Genomic DNA, 22,937 nt, shown 5'->3' with positions numbered 1-22,937 from the left:
TGGAGGGGAAACCTGAGACCCAAAGCTTGGTGGTCCAGTATAGTTTCCATAGCGGCACTGGAAACTTGGTGAAGGTTTGGTAGAAAGGGGGTACAGTCATGATGGGGCAATGTCAGCGAATGCTGGCAGCAGACATGGACCACGGAGTGACCTGCAGTGGCAAAAGCTACACTGGGTAGAGGCAGGAGAATTATTAATTAAAATAACCCTTTAGAAGATGTGAAGGATCAAGCTTAAAAGGGAAGTGAGAATTTGCATTTAATCTCCATGCAGAGCAGAAGTCTTGATATTGCAACAAAATACTTGGCTGCAGTGAGGTGTCTCTGATCAAGTGCTAGTTCTTACTGGATTTGTCCTTGCCTTTTGGGAGCTTGGAATGAGCAGAATTTCATTCTGCATGTTTAAACTGGGGATACTGGGAAAGGCCTTGCTGTGGTGCCACTGGTGGGGCCATTGGGAGCGGCTTGTAGCAGGCAGCACAAGGTCATCATTAAGCAAATATGTGAAAAGCACGATTTTGCTATTCCTACAGAATTCAAGAAGTTCTTCAATTAGTGCGTTTGACAGATCCAGGCACATTTCAGTAGATGGAGTAGTACATGTCTTAAATTAATCTTTTTTTTTTTCTTACTGAATTCCAGCCTTCTCTTAACCAATGAAAAAAGGACTCACTTGTACTCAGCCAACAATGCTTGGATGTGATGGGTGTTTACTTTGTCACTGCAAATCACTCTAAATAATACTAGTATTAGAGAAAACTTAAACCAAGTCTTTCTGAAAATGCTGGATTACCATCTCCGTGGGCTGATGTTCCCTCTGCCGACAGCAGGGCCTGGGGCAGCACTGGTTTCTGTGGCCCCAGGTCTTGGCCAGACCCTTCCTGAAAAGCAGCCAGCTTTATGGAGAAAATGTTTCATTTCTGGCCTTTTTCTTGTTTCATGAGGTACAGCCGAGAGCAGACTCAGGCCTTGAGCCCTCGGGCCTTGCAGCTTGGCCACTGATCATTGTGTAGGTGTGACTATTTGGTAACAGACATCTTTCATTTAGGATTGAGGAAAGCAAGAACATAAAAAGCACTCTTTTTTGCAGTGATCCGCCCCTGTTACTGTGAATTTTTAAGGACTATAGTAGCGTGATGTTTGTGACTGGTATAGACAAATCCTTGCAGGCTTCACTCAGCCTTTGAGAGTCGCTGTGACACAGAATTTTGCTCAATCACTTGAATTGTTCTTATCATAAAGTATCTTTGTAGTTTTAATCATTCTGCACGGAGTTATGCGTTTCAGAAGCTTGTTCTTAGGAAAAATATGGCCTAGTTTGTAGGGGTTTTTTTGGCTTTTTTTGGTTTTCCCCTTGAGCTATTTCGAGCAATTTCTCCAAGCAGCAGCCGTTAGCTCTGGTTCCTCGTCTGCCATCTTCAGCGGCCACCAGGATGAAGGCAGACAGTGTCCAGCCACACCGCGATCCTCCTGGCAGTGGAATTAGAAGTAAAGGTACCAGCGCCTGAGGGCTGGGTCATGAATTAATAATTGCCGTGTGGTGGGGGAGGCCCATCAGAATAGCTGAAAACGGGGCAGTTGCCTCGCAGAACGCTATCAATCACTCAGTGACCATAACTTCCAGTAATTAGTGTATTTTATGGGCCTTTGCTTCAGTGACTCGGAAGCACATATGCTCCACTCACAGCTAAACTTAGCCGGAGTAATATTCCAGGATGATTTATCCGCTTGCTGCACTGGGATATAACCCTATATTAGGTGAAGATTGTGAACCAAGCTGCAATAAAGTGTAAGTTTAGGTACAGTTTGCACGGGTTGAGACCTCAATGTATCATGTTTCTCAGCAATTGCTCTTAGGCCACTGCGGGCAGCCTGTGTGGCAGCGAAATAAATAATAGAGTTCTCTACCTGGGTAGATAGATGAGTGGACAATTAAGGGATAACGTCAGCTGTCATGTATTCATAATATATAGCATTATGTGATATAGATTAATGCTCCTTATTCTTATATTAGGTAGCATAGTTGTTTCTACTTCTAAAAAGTCAGATGTTTAGCAATGTTTGTCAGTTGGGTTTACCTTTCCCCATTATTTAATTGGTTTGTGAAGGCAGATGAGCAGGAGAACAGCCCTGCTGTTCCGCTGAAGCTGAGCCACGTTTCCACCAGCACAACAGAATTTAACACTTTTTTCTTTTAGGTATTGAATCTAAATCCAGCAAACAGATAAGCAGGAAGCCTGTCTCCTCAAACAAGTAGTCCTATTAATCTTTATGAACCATTTGTGTGAATTTTGCACCTGACAATTTCCCTAGATTAGCCCTGAAAGGCCCTTATCCCACCTTCTTCCCTTTAGAAAAGGCACCACTATTCTGAGCAGCACCTTTGAAGACGTAACGGTAAAAGCCTGGTAATATAAGGGGTTTGTGGCGAGGAAGAAATGTGCAATTTAATCCTGATTGTCTGCAGTCTTTAGTTTGCAGTGCATTTACTATAGTTCATATTTAAAAGAAGTCGAAGTGAAACTAATTATCTTTAATTAAGGTGAATTAGGCTTTGATTTTTAATATATTTTATGTAGAGAGATCTCGAACTCATCTGCTCAAGCCAAGGAACGTCCCAAAGGTTATTAGGGCATATTTCTGTTGGGCCTGATGGTATTAGTAATAACCTTCTTCCTCATCGTCCTAGACATGAACAAATATGTCACTTCATCAGTCTCTGTTACCCGCGCTTATGCCCCTCCGCAGGGGTCGCAGATTCCACAAGTTATCAGCTAATGGCGTTATACATTAAAAATTGAAGCTTTCCTCACTCTGAGGCCTTTCAAGGCTTTGTTCTTAAGCCCCAGACACTTTGGAGTGCAGCTGCAAACTATAGGCAGAAGATTAAATTAATTTGTAACTCTTTTTTCGTCCTGCATTACTAAATCCTGCACATTTAATTGAAACCCTACTTCAAGATGCTTTGTGTTTCTGTTCTTCTTTGTTGTCAGTTTAACCTCAGAAGCACTTTAACGCTGGTAAATTGCCGTTATATCCTTTTGGATTCTTTTTTTTTTTTTTTAACTGTGCAATAAGAGGACAGTGAAATTGATATTAGAAGGAAAGAAAAATCTTAGAGTAGTTTTTGAGGTATTTAATATTTATTAAGGTCCATACCCTGCAGAGTTTCAGGTGATTTTAAGCCGTCTATCTAGGAATGTATAAATTGGTCTTGGAATGAAATTTCACCTAGGGAATGTTATGTTATCCAGTACTTAAGTCTGATTTTTAAAGTTTCCTGTGTCTGAATGTTACGAAGTGGCGGCTGCTTTTCCCTAAAATGAGGGTTTAACTGCAGAGCACAATCTAAATGCAAAATCCTTAGATGGAAATTTAATTGTGTAAAATGTGCACAAGGTAATTAAGAACAAATTTTAGAACATTTCAGACTATAAAGTCCTCCTTCGGCTAGATCACTAGCGATATTGTAAGTGCTTATTTTCAATTTGCAGTTATGCTGAGAAACATGGAATGTGTCTAAATTAAGAATAAAAACATCCCATGCTTTTCAGTACAACTGTAAATTAAAAAACAACTTGTACAACATAGACAATAGTCTAAGTGGGACATTTTATTGCCTGAGTGTCCTAAAATATGTTTTGAACTTCCCTCAGTCACTTTCTGAACAGGATAAGGGGCAGTTGCTGTTGTAATTCTTATTAACATTATACAGGTGGGCAAGTAGCATCTTCAAAGAGCTATGTAGAGAAAGTGCTTGGTTTAGTGCGGATTTCTAAATTTTGATTTTCAATTCCAAAATTATTAATAATGTTATTTCAACAAGAAAGTTTAATTTTGTGTTCACTTATCTGTACATTAAATGCATGTGAGAACGGGTTAGAGTTGCTTTCCAGCCCTTCTTATGGCTACTCGGTACAGAGGGTTTAAGCACCTGCCTTGTGGTCTTTTTGGTTTCCCCTATTTGTTTTTAGATATAGTTGGATAAAAATCAGCATACATGCCCACTGTACCTCTGTCATTGAATAATCTGCGATTATTTCACAGTTACTGTTTTAAAATCTTGTGGTGTACCCTGTACATCCATCTGCATGTCAGTCCAAGTCTGGGGCAAGGCTTCTATCCAGGACTTGCACTTGGAAGTGCACATCACTTTTCAGGACACAACCTTACTGAACCCTGCAAGACGAGCATTTGAAGTGCTCTCTGATGGGTTACTTCTGCCTAAGAAAGAAAAGTTGAAAAAAATAAAAATAAAAAGTAATAATTTAAAAAACCTGCACAGACATGTAGTTTCACTAAAGTGAAACAGAGTAGGAAAGTGTTATTCTGACATATTTCTGACTGATATGGTCTGATTCTCATTTGTATTTCCATACCATGCTGGTGGTACAATTCACTGGGCCCTTTTAAAATGATGCTTTGTATCCATAGGGAAATGAGAACCAGCTCCTTGAAGTTTAAACATTCCCTTCTCCACTCTTTCATGTCCAGAGCTACCTAAAATACTGATCTGCTCCCAAACCTGACTAGTGTGAGTGGAAATATTCTATTTTTCTTATAGTGCCTTAAAAAGGAAATTGGAAGTTGCTGAGTTTTGTCATGTAAATGCAGAGTAGACAAGTTTCTGATAGTGTGTTAATTTGGTAGTTACATCTTTTTTGTATCCTGCACTGGGCGTATGCTGCGTATGTTTATACGACTTCCTTGACACAGGTTTTGATAGATATGAAAATCCCTTTAGTGAAGCTCTAATCTGTTTGTTTTGGGTGTTTTTTTTTTCTTTAACTGTGATGCTATTTATAAATCTACATACAGAGGTCATTGGTTGGCTGAACTTAAACCATTTTACTTAGTAAATTTAATTAAGAAAATACAGTGCAACTCATAAGCAAATGAGTTTTTCCTAGTTTTAAACCAAACCACCCTCTTGAGTGCTGATTGCCTCGCTCGACCCCTGGTGATATAGAAACAGGCAAAATTAAAAAGGACATTAAAGCTTCATTAAATCTGAAACACATTTAGTACAGTGACATATCTGCAGGCTATTTCAGGGAAGATTACATACTCTTTGGTAAGTTTCTTAATTTATAATACCTTGACAGTCTTGCAGGGAGGAAACAACTCTGGCTGGCTGAATGGAGCGATGGGTCAGGGGGATGCAGAACTGGCCCATGGTCTGTGAATCCATGTCTTGCTTTGCAATTCCCAGTCAAGGAGCAGCTTCCCTGAGAAATGTGTTCCCCATATATTTTGGATCCTTCGAAGCTCATTTTTACACCCCATACTTACATCTGTCAGAAAATGACTCTTTCTCCAGTTACTCTGCTGCCATCGGAGCCCCTGCTGGAGTGTTCAGTGGTCAGGGAGGGAAATTGTCAGAACAAAAATGCTTAGTTGGAAGTTGTCGTTGAGGCAGTGGTCATTTTTCTGCTTAAATAAGATCTGCAGAATGGTGCCCTGTGCTTGTAGCTGCAGTTATCTTCTTGTTCTACAGTGGAATAAATGTTACATTCCTGCCATTTTGACCGTTGCCTGGTTGATTCCACTCATGCTGTTCTGCTTGTTACCTTTCCACGGCCTCTTTCCTGAACTAGTGAGGCTCCAGTGTTTCTGCTGGTCTTTGCCCCATCACTACAGACACCTACAGCTCTGGCCATGCCTGTTTGTTCATATGTATGATAGTTTCATGCTGCCAGCCAGGCTGAAATTTCATCACAGGTTTTAGCACAGCTGCCTCAGCTGCAATCTGGCGAGATCAAGCAACCCATGGCGCAGAGGAGCTCAAATATCAGTGGCAGTGAGGGTACCATGAAATGGCTTTTGCCTGGCACTGCCGTGTGGTTTCGCTGTCGCAGTATATGACGTGACGGCTTTGTTTGGGGTTGTCTTGTGCAGGAACAGGAGTTGGACTTGATGATCTTTGTGGGTCCCCTCTAGCTCAGGACATTCTGTGATTCACCGGTGATGCTTTTGCTCAGTCTAAGGTGAATATACCCAGTTTATTGTGCAGAGGAAGCAATGATAGTGCATCCATAACCTTTTTGGTAGACCTTCTTTTGAAGCTTGGTAATTCATGAAGGTTAATTGGAGTGTAGAGAAGCTGGTCTGACTGTGGCACCTCTAAACCCTGGAGAGAGGTGAGCTTCTCCAGAGAGCAGGGGGATCTGCTCTGAATGCACTTTCGAAGTAATCTGTCAACTCTAAAAGCCCTTGTCCTTCACCGAATAACAGACAAAATCACTTAAGCTAGGCGTGTTTTGCTAAAATTGTTTCAAAGGTGTGTATACCAAGTGGAAAAACCTGAAGTCTTGTATCAAAGAAAAGATTTATCATGGAATATTTATTAACTATGGCATTATGGCAGCAGTAGTATCACTGTTGGGTCTAATACTGATGGTAGCAGGTACTCTAGTAATGAATCAATTGACTTATAAAACTGTGTGGGCAACAAATCCAGTTGAGGCCATCCGCGTGCAATTGAAAGTAGATTTGAAGAAAAGACAAAGTGTCATTTTGCAGGCACCACAATCTCTCTCCAGATCCCACTCCCAGGTTCCTAACTGGGTTTGACACCGATAAGGAAGAAAACCTCGGCTCTGTAACCCAGATTTTCTGCTGAGCCAGTTAGGAAGGACTTGGGGAGTTCAGTGCAGCTCTACAATACCTGTTCAGTGCAGATAATTATCAGCAAAGGTCAGTGGTGTTGGCCTCACTATTGAGGCTGAACTGGTTTAATTTAGTGCATCCTCAGGAACTTGGGCATCAAACAGCATTACTGATGTACAGACAAAAGAGCTTGAGAAATACAGAAATATTCAGAAACCCAGAATGAGGGGTAGTTGTGAACGACTCCATTCTAAATACAGCTCTTTGTGTGTTTTCAGAATTACTTTTGCTGACATTTTCCAATTTATACAATAGTAAGAGTTGAGTACTTTTCTCTCTTTAAGAAAATGTGCCCTCCATGCAAATCTATATAACTAGACAAATATTATTTCCTTTCCCAGCTTGCTCTTGGGAGGTTTCCATATCCTCAGGTAAGATTGTTCATTACTGCTGTTTGCCACTGTGACATTCATTCCTATGTATGAAGGTGCAGAGAGCAATTGTGAACATTTGAGCCACATACAAATAAATCTGTCCTGTTAAATTGAAAAGTGGTATCTTGAAGGAGTCATTTAGAAGTCTCTATTGATTTTCCCCCCCCCCTCTTTTTCTCTTCTCCAAACTCTAGATTTCCTTTCCCTGGAGACAAGGAAAATTATGATGATGGTATTAATGACTGTTTTGTTGCAAGATGAAAAAATAATCCACTATGTACAACAGTGCTTTTGAAGCAGGAAGGTGTATCAACTCCTTCTTTACATTTTCATTTTTAATTCCAATTTTGAATAACGGTACAATGGTCTAAAATCTTCTCAAATCAAAAATACAATGTGAATGGAACACTTAAGAGAGCTCTGGATTCCCTCTTTTAAGGGGACCTAATGTTAGTATTTTACTTAGTTAGTGGCATTTTCTAACTTCCCACAGACCTGACTCAGTTTCATTGAAGTCAGTGATAAAACTATTTCCGTCTTCAGTGGCAGTGGTCAGGCCAATGCTGAGCACTGCATTACCACATCGTATTTTATTTGGTCTATAAGCTGGAAAAAAACATGAAGCTCTGAGCAAAACAACTAATCCAGAAATAGGTTTGACGGTTCCTTTAAATTCATATTCCGAGATGGATGTTAGAATTCATAGTAACAAACTATTCTGTAGTTCCTCAAATTATTCTTTCCTGGGAGAGGGGAGAGTGTGGAGTGTCCAGGGACTAAAATGAATTATTTGAATGTGGTTTTTATGTTTTCGTATGTTTTATGAACAGTGTTTTCTGCATCTTGGTCTATACAGATCAGAGTGCCTGGAGGCATGTCTGATTTAAAGGTGGTGTTGGTCTGTGCTCTTTAAGCATCTATTAACTTGCTATTATTATGCAAATAACTGTTGTAATACACATACTAATTTATGCATGGTTAGATTATGCAGATGACTCACAAACATGGTTATTGAATAATAGGCTGGGACTCATTCTCTCTCCCATTTTTATAAGCTGTTTTAAGCAAATTCTCCTGACACTTTTATGGACTTACAAAGATTTTGCAGATGTAGAAATATACTGATTTTTTTTTTTCAATTTTTCAACTCCTATGGAAAATGTTGACTGACTGGAAGAGCTGTAGCTGGTTTGCAGAAAATACTTCATGTGTTCTATCCATATTTTAAAATGTACCCTCTCCTTTGAAGAGAGGGTTGAAAAAGCAGCTCTTGTGCTGGAGTGTCCTCCACACATCGACGTGCTCACTTGTGCTTGTCAAGTCTCCTGATGTTCATTGTAGACGCTGCGTTATATTAATAACACTTAATCAAAGTGACGTGGGATATTTAAGATAACCCTCTGCTCACAGAAGTGTTGAAGCTCGGGGAAAGAAGTTCAATAACGCACGTTTTGTACGATTCTAGACAAAAATTTGTTTTCTGAATGGGGAGCAAGATGTGATTGCTAGCTTAAGATCTTTTTTGCTATGCTAATTAAAAAACGGATCGGGTTTGTAAAAGAATATTTGGCAAGTCAGTAGTCCATGAAATTGTGCTTATTTTTTAATGTAAAACAGTTGAGGAAGTGAAACTTTAAAATGCAGCTATTAAGCTTTTCGGGAAACTGCTTTTCATAAGGATTTTTATGTGAAGAATATGTATTTTAGACATGTGCTTCTGTAGCTGGTCACAAGAACCCTTAGAAACCCACTCTGACTAGGGGGATAATTAGCAGGAGGTTTTTTTAATGTCTATATCTATTATATATCTATTTATCTCCCTACGTAAGGGCCTGATTCTGTGATTGCTCATACAAGTAAATCCTCCTGACTTCAGTGGGCTCGTTCAAATGAATGCAGCTAATGATGTGTTTGCAGAATTTGTCCCTAAATACCGTCAAGTTACTTCTCTCTGAAAAAGCAAAATATGAACACAAGTGTGAGAACACCTGAAATTTTCAGCAAATGAATGTTTGTCTGCAGCTGTAGCTGGGAAGAAAAAAAGCCTTTTTTTTCCCTTTTTCTCTAGTTTTAAGACACAGACAAATGGTGTGTGTAAATTCAGTTTAAATGAATAAGATTTATCAGGGGAATCATTGCAGTGTGGAAATTCAGAACTCCTGCAATATGCCAGTAAGACTAAAGGGTGACTTTTTTTTTCCTGACCTTTAGTGGAATATTTTAATGATAGAACTTACCACTTCTCATTTGCCACATCTTTTATAAATAGTTATTTTGCTAAAGCTTGTTCGACACACTAACAGTATTTAATGTTATGTTCACAAGAAAGTCTTATCTTGAAAGCACTTGGGCGTGCGAGCAACTGCTCAGAAGTCAAGTCACTTATGGGTGTGTTTAGAGTTACTGTCATTTCTTTTTGTTGTTGTCATACGCAGCTGATTTTCATAATCTATAGCAAAGGTAATGATCTAAACAAGGAAATAACAATTAGTAATGATCAGAACAGAGTTTTCCACCATAAAAGCTTTGCACAGGAAACTCTAATCCTTCCAATGTAGTAAATTTCTAAAACTGTTGATGATTTTTTGTTGTTTTGTAGTTCATTTTCCTGGCATGGGATTGTGATGTGCTATTGCTTGCTGGGGTCTAAAACTCCTTTTGGAAGTGAAAGGGTCTGGTGTTTATAGGATTTTCTGTTGATACAAACGTAAGCACATATGGGTATATTCTCCTCCTGATATGTTTGCATAAGTCTATTAAAACTAATAGAAATGGCACATATGCCCAGCCACACAAAATACCTTTTGAATGAAGTTTTTTTTTTCCTATACAAACATTTAAAAAAAAAGAAAGGAAACCCCTTTCACCAAACCCAGTTGCTGCTCCATAGTCTGTCCAGGCACACAGGGAAAATAAAGTTTCAAATTTATAAAAGTTTAACCTTAATTTATATTGTTTTGATTTTACATGTCTGTGCAGGAAATAAAAAAAAGTAAAATAAATAAAAGACTGTGGCACCTTCACAGTATTTTTAATTACAGAACCCCAAAGATGTGCAGTGGCTTCACAAACTGAGACGTACAGTTAATCACGTAGATTCAAATTCAGTATATTGTATCAAAGCACGGTGGGGCGATGACTTGTTTAATGATAATGCAATTTAAGAGAAATGAAAAGAATTGCCCACTAAATATTCTCGGCTTGTAGTCAAAGTTTATACAAAGCAGGATGTTCAAAGGTCACTGCGTCCATTGGGGAAATATTCCAAAGAAATAGGCTGAGGGTTTAATCAGCTGTAGGAGAGTGTGGATGGCAGTGGCTGTATTTAAGATACTTTTGTGTTTAGATAAATGTTTGCCTTCCTTTGGCTACAATTCCAGGCGTCGCTTAATAAATTACATTACAATGACCTGAAGTTTTTTTAAAAAAATATCCCGTCCCCCATTCTGCACCCTCCCATCCCGCTGCTCCCCCCAAATCTGAGCAAATACTGCCCCTGGTATTGTAAAGCTTTGAATGTTTTCACACCCCATTAATTTATTACTTCTCTTTCCTCATCTTTAAATTTTTTTCTTTCTTTTTTTTTTTTTTTTAAATTCAGACTCCCCGCTGCTACAGCGATTTTCATCTTGTTGTTAATTTTCCCTGCTCCATATGGAGCTCCAGACATTTCACCTGGAGGCTGTACTAGATTTTGCTGTAGCGATCGCACTTCCGGAGGCCAAAACTGTCATTTCAGGTTCCTGGTGCATCTGTCTCCGCCAGGCTTTTCACTGGCACCGCGCGAGTGTGAATAACAAATTGGATGCACCTGAGATTCGGATGATTAGTGTGTTTTGTAAATCTGGGCGACTTGTAAGCAGATCGCTGTAGGGATGGGGAGGGCTAAAGAGCTTCCCTGGGTGGATCTGTGCTCACACCTTGGATTTGGGATGGACGGGGCGGGGGGGTGACAAAAATAAGAAATAACATTAAAAAAAAGGCACGAGCATCCCGGCAGCCTGAACGCGGAGAGCACCAAATATTTCATCCTGCCTTGTCATTGATTAGAAAAGAGCCTTTAATTTCATTTCACCCCATGTTGTGATTAATTTGCATTCTTTGTCAGAAGTTAATGGAGTTTTTTATGGTTCACTCTGAAATCCTTGAAGACATCAGAGTTGATCTGATGTTTATACAACCGCCAGCGGAATTTTTTCATTTGATTGATGGAGAGCTTGATGTTATTCCAAACGGCTTTTTAAGCTGTTTTTAAGAATTATTTGAATAAAATGCAAGCAAGATATTGTTATAACGATCAAGATTATCTGTTAAAAATCTGTTTCAAATAAAGAACATGATAAGTAGAAAAAAAAAGATCAAAAAGACAGGAGAAATGATGGATACAGAAGATGATATTTGCTAAAATAGATAATCTGAGGATTCAAATAACTTATTTCAAAATGTAGTCAAAGTAAGAGAGACCTTAATTTAAGGGTCGTTTTTAATATAAATAGCTTATTTTTGTGGCGTGATAAATAATGGGAAGGAATTATTAATAGTAAAGAATTGAGTTATAGTCAGATTTTGCCTTTCTTTTTATTCTCCCAGCTTTTTCACCTTCATTTTCCCAGCAATGTGAGTACAGGGCACTGGTGTCTCTAACACGGAGAGACAAGACTGTCAGGCCCGTTAGTCCAACAAAATGATGACATATTACTCGTCACAAGGAAGATACGTTCTTAAATCCCACTGCAAAGAAAACATAAGTGGATAATAGGAAATTTTATAGCCCAAGAAAACGTTCACTATAGACTTGTCGTTGGTTTGCTTTAAAAGAAAATATACAGGGTGGGGAAACAAAATCCTCAGTGAAAGAAATCTGCTTTTTTGCTCCTCCTGTAAGGGAAAGGTTTGTACTTTTACCAGACCCCGGCAGATAAAAAGCATCGGAGAGACGATGCAGAATGTGCCGCGTGTGCTGGGCCAGATCCTCAGCTGGAGCAAATCCCGGCTGCTGCGGGGCCGTGGGGACGCAGCAGGTTTACACCAGCTTTGGGGACGGCTCTTCTTTTCAGCAGGAAAAGATTTTGCCCTTTTTTTTAATTGTTATTATTTTATTTCTGATGCCAAAGCCGGGGTTTTCTGCAAGATTTTATTTTTAGCCTTTCATCAGCAAATTCTACCCTCGCTGTGATTTCTGCAAGTAAGATTTAATTATAGGTCAAAAAGCTACTGTGCGAACATTTCCATTTAAAACAGACTAATTTATTTGCTATATTGTAGTTTGCTGAATAATTGCATGGTTTTAAATGAAATTGCAGCTTTCTGATCCCTGTATTAACATGGTCTAAGATTCTTTTTGTTATATGTAATCCATACTATTGACCAAATTTGGCCTGGTTTCATTTAAATGTAAGCAGGTTGTCAAGGAAAAAAAAATTTACTTTAACTTGGCATGTAAAGTAGCCGTTTTACTGTTGTTTTTACAATTGACAGAAACATCTTTTAAGCATTCATTTATTTTGCAAAAATAAATTGAGGGTTGGTTACAGCACGTTTCCTAGTAAGAAAGAAATGTTTTTTTCTTCCACATATATCAGTATATCTAACAATATAAAAGACGTTAAACACTGTTTAAATGCTAATGCTGAAATAGTGAATTGAATTATTGTATAATATCTTAAATATGATAGGTTTATGCAAATATTTTTGCTTTTATAATGTATTCCAGAAATCACTGACAATATTTGAAGTCATCTGCTATTATTTTAAACTCTTACCAATTTCTTGACATAGGTTTCGCTGCATATGTAATTCATGAGATAATATACTATGGATGCATTTTGCTTTATTATTTTTTCTCCTTACCAAGAAATAAGTTTGAACTTAAATTTTATTTGTCTGTTAGAAACTTGCTGTAAAATTTGAATTTAGTTTTAGTTTTTTCCAGAAGTGTTTTCTTTTTTTGCAAATGGAGATATTTTATGGGGAAAAAACAAAAGGGATCTGAAGTATAAAGACGTATTGGTATTTTTTATTTTACTCTTTCTGTCCGATTTTTCTTTCAAATGTACAATGGGTGTTTGAATTGGAAATGTAGGTAACTAGTAAATTCTGATTTTCTAATATGTTTTTAATATGTTTTAAGAGCGGATAATCAGCTCGTGATCTTGACAGACTGCTGTAGGTGTTTTTTGCTCTCTCGCCCTGGCAGTTACCGGCAGAGTGAGGGCCCGGGGGCCGAGCTGGGTTTTGTCACCCCCATTCCAGGACATGTTCCCCTGTTCCCCTCTCTTGTATAAAACCTTGGACCTGCTCACACCGGCATCGGCTTCAAACCTCTGAAAAGTTCCATTTACTACACTGGGAAATTTAGCTACTACAGATAATCACCCATAGGCGCACCTGTGCGGTCAGGATGTAAGTTGGTGTTTTCCAGTTGCCACCCTTCACAGTTTGTACTGAATAAGAAAATCACTTGATGCAAGGAGCCCTGTGACTGCTTCTGCAGTTGTTATCGGGATTGATGGTGCTGAGACCTTTTTGACTGCGGAAGCTGAGCAAGATCCTGAAATAAAATATTTTTTACCCTCCTATTTAAAGGGAGGGAAAAAAAATCCAGGATGAAATACTGGAGTATCTTCTGAGACATTTTTGCAAAGATGTGAGGATCTCCTGCATGAGCTGATCCTTCTGTGGAATGGGAGCTGTTCCTGTAGCATTTGGAAGGAAACATCTCTCCCAGTCATTCTTGCAGTTCATGCTGTTGAATGTCTTGCCTGAAGGAAAATTTAAACCTGGAGATCTTTAAGAGGAAAGCCAACAGTGGGTGAATTGATTTGTGAGGTTGGTTCTTTTGGGTGGCCATTTGCAAACTGTCAGCAGATATTGGATTTACTGAAAATTTACATCTTCTGTGCCCTGAGCAGGCTGTCTTGGCTGGGATGAGGAGGAGGACTGATTCCTCCCGAGTCCATCCGGAGATGGACAGAGACAAGGGTGCAGCAGATCCCACTCCATTTTTCCTGTTTCAGAACCGAATCGCAGTTCTTGGCCTGTTTGAGGAGGGAGAGTACCTGCTCCTCATGGGCTTGTGGGATTGTGAGGCACTTGTGGAGGTGGACATAGTGGTCCCAACATTAGGTCTTGGGCACATCCATGGTCTGTCAACACAGGGGTCTCCACCAGAGGCTAAGGGTTGTGTTTCCAACATGCCTTGTGATGATTGCTCAATGTAGTGGGGAGCCTCAAAGGCCAGAGTAAGAGTGAATGATTTCAAGGTCAGCCAAGTGTTTCCCTTCCACAGCAGCTGTTCTTCTGCCAGCCCCGTGGAACTGTGGGTTTAGTTCGCTAGGGAGTGCTACACTATCTATGGTGGGCAGTCGAACAACGTGGGAGAGTTTGCTCATTGCACAGCTTCATACCTTTCATCGTCCAAACACGCTCAGCACCTCCATTTGGTTAGAAAACTCCACTCATATACCCAAATTTTAGCTGCTTTGGGTTGTTTCCTTTCAGGTGTCCCTAGAGTTGTGTCATGGGTAGCAACCGCAATTGATTTTGCAGCTCATCAGAGAAAACTTGGGGTTTTTCTAGGTGGGTTCCAGTGACAGGTTTGGACCATTGTCGTTTTTGCCTGTTTCTTTTCGAGCTAGAAGGGACTCGCAGCAGTGTGCTTTTGTGGAGGGCCAGTCCTGATGGATCCTTCACTGCTTCTGCTACTAGAGGCTCACTTGTTAGTCCTTAGATGATTTGTTCCTCTGCTTTATCGTTAGAAAGATTTTCCTCGCTGCAGGGTGTAGTGGTAGTTGTGTGTCTAATGAACATGGAGGGGAGATGCAGGAGGGTTAGTGGTTATGCCATCCTTGCTCTATTTTTACCTTGTTTTGGTAGCATTGTGATGTTATTCATGCTCAGCTGTGGTCAGTTTTCCTCTTCTCTAGCATCCTCTGGGTTCTCTTGCTGTTACCATGATGGTCATTTCACTACACTTTATAAACATGGTTGACATTAAGCAAGAACTGGTTAGAACTAGACCCAGTTCCTTCATTTGATTTCTGGCTGACCACCCTTTGTTGCACATTTTTTGATGCTTAAAACAAGGATTTAAACAGCTGTTTGCTAAATTTACTGTCTTTCCTAAGACTTGCTTGTCGCTCTTTCCTGCTGGTTGAGGAATGGGTCACCATCAGCATGCTGCAGTAGTGTAGTGGTTATTGTTGGCTTCTTACACTCCTTCCAGCATTTCAACACTGTGGAGTTTTTCATGCCCACTTTGTTGAATTGTGTTGCTAAACCCTGGTAAACAGATTTCTGTGAGAAGTGGCTGCAGTTCAATGGTGGATGAAATAATCTCTTTATATAAATTTGTTTATATACCTCTGGGAAAACCAGCGTAATATAATTGTAAGAATATATTTAACATTAAGGTTGTTGTGAATTGTCTTTTATATTATTATTATTATTTTGATTTTTTTTTTTTTTTTAATCCTCTGTTTTGTGACAGTGATTGAAGTTTTGCCATTTGAAAAATCCACATGTTGACATGGGGAGATATTTATAATAGAATATCAGGAGCAAATTAGGGGGCTCAGTCTTACTGACCTTAGTGCTTTGACTTCTTTCAGAAGTATAACCATTCAGTTTTGAAAGGCTTAATAAAATATGTCTAAAGATCATGCTTTCATTCCAGAGGAAGACTGAAACCCATGGTGGTGAAAACATGTGGAAATTCGGTGCCCTTACATATTCCTTTTCCATTAATATGAGGGCAGAGACAAAGCAAGTTGTTGGTCATTTGTCAATAGGAGACATTTGTCATTTCTACTGTTCAATAAAACTTTACCCCATTCATAAAGACTAAAAATAAGTTGTATGTACTTCTAACATCCACAGTTTCACGGCTTAGGAAAATAAATGTTCTGCTGTGAAGCCTCCCTTAAAAATCATAACTGTATGATTTGTTGGTGTATGTATTTTTCTATTAAAAAAAATATATCACTCGCTTGAAAAGCGGTGTGTATGTAAAGAGAAAATTTGTTAACTGATATGGGAAGATCTAACCCTGGGTCACCTGCAAATCTCTCAAACAAGAGCTCCAGGGCAAGTCCTAATTCCAGGGAGTAAAAGCGAAAATTAAAGCTATAGCGAGTGACTCCTCCAAGTTACCCAGGGTGGATTCATTTGAGTTTCGTTGATTGTGCTTGTGAATATAATGTGGAAGGGATGGTAGAGGTCTTCTCAGCCACTTCCCGGCCAAAGGATCTCCATGGAGACAGAAACAGAACCTGATGGTCTGTCAAAAGTTGCTTTTCATAACCAGAGGCATTCATTAAATAGTAGATGAAGCAGGAGACAAACTTTTGCAACCAACCTAAAAAAAAAAAAAAAAGAAAAGCCATTTAGAGAATGTGCTTTATGGAGTAGTTTATCCAGATATCACTGATACTTCATGACCTGAGAAACAGACCATTAATGTGATGGATTTATTTATCATTTACCTGGCTTCTTCAAATTATAAACGATCACGTGCAGTATGTAAAAATACAGTGAATTCTATACAGATTCAAAAATATCCAATCGGATCTAATTCTGCCACTTCCCACAGTGTGGGTTGCAGATGAGAAGCTCACAAAACATTCTGACCAGGTGGGTTTGCCAGCGAGGAGCAGGTCGGGGGCTCACACAAGTTCTTCTGGGGTGGCCAAAGAACGGTGTTGGCAGCCAAAGGTAGAAAGTGACTTTTCTGAGGTGAGGATGATGTTTTAATGAGCAAATCAAAGCCTTCCTTGATATTTTCAAAATGCATACTGTGCTTTTTTTATCCTGCTTTCAAGCAGGATTTTTCAGTTGCGGCACTGCCACCGTTTCACTAGTGGAAATTCTTCATGGAAAGTACAAAAATATGACAAGTGAGAGTCTTCTCCTTGATAACTGAATTTCCTGAGTATCACACGGGGATGCGACGCGTGGCATCCTCGAGCTTTTGAGCTGCAGCCACTCGAGATGAAGCTCCTAAACTCCTAATCTCCCAGTAGTGCACAAAAAGCAAACGGTTACTGGAGGAAAAAAAGGAGTGCGGGTGAACAGGAAGATAAAACATTTTATGTTGAGTACTTTTAAAACTGTTCTTAATGTGCTATAAAACTGTCTGCTTCACTTTTTCGTGAACTGTGTGCAAAAGGAGAAGGTCTGACTGTAAAGTTGTCGTTGCTTTGGTTTGGTTTATAGTTGCAGAGCCTGCCCACTAATGTGATCTTGGAAAAGGTAAACAACGTAGTTTTTACAATGAAAAATATGCCTAATATAAATACAGCTATGTTCATTGCTGTTCAGAACTTGAAAAATATGGCTGTAACGTTGCATTTTCTAGTGGAGTTAACAGAGGAGCACAGTGCAGCCTTACAAACGGTATATCTGAGGCGGAGAAAATAGGTAATACATCTAACTGGGGAGTCTCTGTGGCATTCGCACAGAAGAAGGCACGGTTGCTTTATTTAATTGAGAAAATGAATCAATTACAATGATGTTGCATCGTCAAATGCAAGGGAAATAGCAGATATGTCATTACATCGGGTAACAGTGTTAAAAAGTAATTGAGTGTCTTAAGCATTTTGAATCAATTCCAGGTACTGGCACAGCTACCTTAATGCAAAATTTATGAAGATGATCTCAAAATAATATGTCGCCATCAAAATGGTGTAATAAACCCCGGTAGTGATGTGTGTGCAATCTCACAGGAGCTGGGCCTGCTGCTCCAGCAGAGCCGCAATGTCACGGGAAGAATTCCCTAATACTTCAATTTGCGTTGCTTTATTTTTCGTTAGAAGTACTGAGCGCTTGTATTAGAAATAATATTTTAAATCTTGTTCTGAAATGGGATGTAATCATGTCTGTGTTGAGGCTACTCTGTATGTTCCCACCTCTATTCCTTTTCATGACAAGACCTATTTTCTCGGTAAGGAAATGTGACTGATACTCTGTTTGGATGAAAAACGGAATCGCCTGTTCCTGTGCACTAATCTAAAGAAGCTTCAAATCATCCCTACTGAATAAGCTGCATCTATTTTGTCACTTAGCATCTGGAAGCAAAGTATGAAAATAAGTCTTTTTATATCTGCAGAATATTTTGCTTATTAGCCATAATGCAAAACAGCAAATTTATTCTGTGGAATTGTAATAGATTGACATTGACCATTAAAAAATATAATAGGCTACCTCTATCTATTTATTTTCTTCCTTGGGAAAATAGAATTGCACGCAGAAACTTTGTGTAAATTGATGTGCTACTAATCCAGTAATGAAAGACTTCACGTGCTTAATACCAGCTATTTGCTTGGTGCCAGTTTCCAACCTCCTCTATATTCTATTTTCCTACCTGTAAAGTGTTAGTAGAGGATCCTGCCGCTGATGGGGTGTTGGGGGAGAGCGTGTCCGAAGCTGATGGCAGCCCGACAACATTCATCATCGTGGCACCAAACAGCAGAGAATATTAAATGTAAGGGGCGAGTCAAGGAGCCAGCGCCAGAACAGAAGACAATATTTTCACTAAGGGCTGGGTTCTGTTTGCAGCGTGATTACGGGGGGTTGCAAGCAACTTTGTCTCTTTAGGAAAAATACGTCATTAATTATCCATACCCATTAGAAATGGTATGCATATACAAACTATCAGAATACCAGCATCCCCGCATTCAGTCAGATGTTTTGCATTACGTACCTGCTCCATGTTTTGTGTTTAATTGTCTTGTAATTCTGCCTTTGTTTCGTTTTGTTATCAAAATGGGCTTTGCCAATATGGGCCAGAATATTTTGTAGCTCTCTGTAAGCAATTGAGTGGTCCGATACTACAAGCTATTGATTAATTTCCCAACCGAATTGATGTTAAGAAATTTAAGAAAGGCTCAGAGATGACTGATAACAAGTCTTTCCATTGCAGTTTAAAACAATACAAAGTTCATCAAACTTCGCAGCCTCACAGATGGCAATGCTCTACTTTATAGTCAAAGTAAAACTGGGTTGGAATATATAAGAAACTTGGGTAAAAGTGGAGTATTAAAGGCTTTCCTGAGCAGCGGCAGACACTTCAACCACATAATTAAAGTTTTCTTCACAAAAAAGGGATTGTGAGCAGAGCCTGGCAGTAATCCAAAATTCTAATTTCTGACTATGATTTAATTTCAATTTTAAATAAATCGGTTTTTAATTTAAAAAGAGTGAGCTTCATAACATTAGCAATGATTGCAACATTAAGCCCAGTGTTCACAATCTAGCAATATAAAACATTATTTATATCTGAATCGTAAACAGCCTTTTGAAATGGATTATGGTTTTTCTTCCTATTCTAATACAACCTGGAGGGTACTAAAAAGTGTTGTGTGAAATTAACATTCTGCTGACTTTCGCCTATAAATGAGAAGCGAGCTATTAACATTTGTGTATTTTCATTATGTAAATTGTGTTAACACATGCCCACAAATTGCCACCAGCGATGCAATAATTTTCTCTCAGTGATCATAATGTGTCCAAGTGAGTCATTTTGATTATGACATGCTAATTACATATTGCCTTTTTTCAGATTCAGAAAAACCAGGGATCTTTAATGGTAAGCTTTATGAGTTCAGAAAAAAATTCACTTTTCTTTTTCCTGATGGCTGCTTCCTCTGCATGCTTGAATGCCTTGTTTTAAACTTAGCAAATTGCATTTTGAAGAAAATGCAAACCTTTAACTGCCTGTATTAGATTAGGTACCATTAGAAATAATAGAACATCCTGAGCATCAATGTTTTTATAAGAGTTTGCTGCTGTTGATTAATCTTGCTATATTTTATTGCATTAATGATTTTTTCTTTCCACTCCACTGTAAAGATATTGCATATAGGCTAATACTTTTTCCCCTCTCTTCTTCCCATTGCAGCCTCTCCAGTTATTGCAGTGCATTGTTGATGAGGTGAGTCGTCGTCTTATGTGCTTTCACTCCTAAAGTCATTCCTAATGGACTGGAAAGCTTATATTTTGTTTCCTAATGAAGCACAATGCCCAACATCCTCCGAGCACGAGTCGCCTGGTGCAGCTTGGAGCTGTCAAACATGAACTGGTCTTGTCCCACTTTATGCTGTTTTTCTACTCTTAATATTGAGCCTTTGAAAGACTCGGTTGTCTCCAAGGCGAGTCCTTTTAGCTCTTTTGGCCCTGAAGCCTCAACCTCATCGCATGAGTTGATTTTCTGCATTTGCCAGGTGAGTTGGAACAGAGACACTCAAGCAGCGGCACGCTTTATAGCGGACATGCTGAACGTGCTTTAGATAAGCAAAAAGGGTGTTTTGACAAGGGGAGGAAACCAAAGTGTTTGATCATCTGATCACTTTAATTTAATCAGAAGGACAAAAAGCTGAGGTGCAGAAGATGCAGGTGTGAACAGTAGGCTGAATGTCAGTGGCTAACGTCACGTTCCTTGATTGAAATGGTCCTATGCAGCTCCCGTCTCCCTTCCCAAAATGAGGTATAAGCAGGGATCCCAACTCCTCAGCAACAGCCAAGAGCAGACTGCTGTCAGTTTTGCTTTGTTTTTAATGTTTAATATGATGATGATTATGATAATTAGGAAGTTCGAACAGGGGAAGAGAGCCATAACTGTAGGTGTGCATCAACCTGTAGCAGAACATCATTGCTGGCTCCTCAGGTTGTAGTTGCTGGGTGTTGACATGTCCATTTAGATCGTTCAGCTACTTCCAGCTTGTTCCATGTAACACGTTTGTTTAGCTTGACGGAAGCTTACGGCCAGTGTGATGCCCAAGTCCTCCGTCTTGGTTGGATCTCCATCCGTAGCTGCTACTCGTATGAACTACTATACCTGCTGTACTTAAATGTGGTGAACACTTTTGTCCTTTTATTAGAGAATAGCTTAGTGCTTTAGCTGAACTTCTGTTTAAAAGCGGCACTTGGGCCTTGAGGGTTGCAGTGAAATACAAATGAACAAGTATTATTTGTGTAAAGAAATTCTCCCAGTCCGTGCTGGCTCTTTTACCTGGCTCTTTATGGTGATCTAGATCCTTGGGAGCTTTTTAGTCAATTCTCGTTCTTTCATCTTTTTCATTTATTGTTATTCCTGTTACGTACATCTTTGGTTGAGGCATGGAAGTTCGAAAGCACCAGTGCTGTATATACCATCAGCAAAAGGCCATCTGCATCCCAAACAAGGTCACTTAAAGATACCCATATTTTTACCTGTGTTTTGCTACTGACAGACAAATTACTTTTAAATGAGCTGCTACTAGTGCCTAAATCTAAGCTCGCTATTCTAAAACGCAGCCCACATTGCGGGAGATTATGGTAGACCTTCTTGCAGCTTTCACATCTTTTCCTCAAGGTTAGAATCTCTCCAGTCTTCTCACAACAACTTTAACCAACGCACCTGAGTGCCAAGCTAGCTTTAACATTAGCATTTTGGTGTTTACTTGTTTTAATTTATTTTATGTTCCACAGTGTACCATGGAGCCATTGTTCTCCTGAGCTGGTGGTTCAGAGTGCTCGTGGGCACGTTAAGACCTCGGGTTACAAAGCAAAGCTTAGCTCAAAGTTCTTTAAGTGCAACTCACTTTGTTTTGCAATAAACTCAGTGTCTGAGTTGTGTGCCATAATGTATAGAGCCTGGGGGGAAGAGGAGGATGGATTGGCTCTGTAGTGTTATTTGCTCGGTACGTGTGTATTGTTAGGAGGTCATTTAATAAGATATATAGCGTTTAGATAGTGGCTGCCACACCTGGAAGTGCAAATTCTTGGCTTGGCAGTGTCTTGGAGAACATTTATATGAAACAGCTTTCTGTTCTAGCTCATGGGTAGCATTGATTTTAACAGATCCTCCTGCCACCACCAGCCCTGTCCTGTTTACAAAGACCTCCAAGCAAAATGTGTTTAACTTGTGACTATTGTTTTTTTCCTCCTCACTTTGTCTTTTATAAGATGTGCTCCCGGGGAATTTTGGTAACACACACTCTTCCTTCTACGCAAGGACCTTTTGAGAGGGAAAGTCTCTTTACTGTCTGGTTCTGTACAGCTGTTGTTGCTACCATGAGTATTAAAGATTAGGAATGTTTAGTGTTGTAAGACTGATTATTTTGGGTCAAATTTTCCCCTTGGCTGTAAGAAGGTCCTAAAACCCCCAGGAGGTGGGAGCAGAGCCCCCTCTCGCAGCCATGCCATGCAGCCCATCCCCACAGGAACCCCCAGATACGGGTGCAGAATTCCCCACCTGCCCTAATTACGATTGGAACAGCAAGGAGTGACGATCCAGAGCTCGGCTCTTCTTCCAAACAGATCGCGCACAGCGGTGCTCCCGCAGCGGCACGGCATCTGGATGAGCCGCGGTGGCACCGACATGGGACAAACAGGTCTGCCCGGGCGGGATGGAGCTGCTGCAAGGAGCTTCGGTCCCCGTGTAGCTTCGTACCATAGTAACAATCTGCTGAAGTTGTTGCAGTCGAAAACTCTGGGTCTTATTTCCTTGAGTCTCTTAAGATGTCTTTTTATGTGGCAGAGAATGGTTTGGGTTTTTGGCTCCTAAAATTGTGATTAAGCAGCTCTGTGGAAGGGAACTCTTCTTGAGGTGGAGTTTTTGCTGGCACTGTGCTTACCCTCGTCTTGCCCCCTGGAGACACCTAAAATTTCCAGACCCTGATAGGGGAGAACCCAGAAGTTTTTTAAAAGTATGAAATGGAGACCTTGAATCTTCATAATAATTGCTTATTATTTTGGTAGTCATTGGGTTTTGTAAAACTGTTCAATGTTAAACCAAAACACAGCAGGAATTCAGGAGTTAATGTTCTGTTCATTCGTCATGAATTCCTAGGATTTATTGATGACTGAACTAGTTAAGCGGTTGCTTCTGTACTACCTGGGTATCCTGGACTTTTCTCAG

At 39.7% G+C, this 22,937-nt stretch overlaps 1 protein-coding gene across 4 annotated transcripts in view; it reads left to right on the top strand.

The window, feature by feature from the left end:
• The window catches only part of MAP2K5 (mitogen-activated protein kinase kinase 5), a 125,797-nt gene that overhangs the window by 71,892 nt on the left and 30,968 nt on the right, over positions 1-22,937 (top strand). For 3 of the 4 annotated variants that reach the window (XM_071813945.1, XM_065847553.2, XM_071813946.1), the window contains 3 exons: positions 7,010-7,039; positions 19,599-19,625; positions 19,938-19,970. In XM_071813945.1, coding sequence (XP_071670046.1) covers positions 7,010-7,039; positions 19,599-19,625; positions 19,938-19,970 — 90 coding nt within the window. The other variant, XM_071813947.1, reaches the window with a different exon arrangement.

The sequence above is a fragment of the Patagioenas fasciata genome, chromosome 12 (genome assembly GCF_037038585.1).
Source record: "Patagioenas fasciata isolate bPatFas1 chromosome 12, bPatFas1.hap1, whole genome shotgun sequence".
In the NCBI taxonomy this organism is placed as follows: Eukaryota; Metazoa; Chordata; class Aves; order Columbiformes; family Columbidae; genus Patagioenas; species Patagioenas fasciata.
The sequence above is the reverse complement of the archived record's forward strand: the minus strand, read 5'-3'. Positions and strand labels throughout refer to the sequence as shown.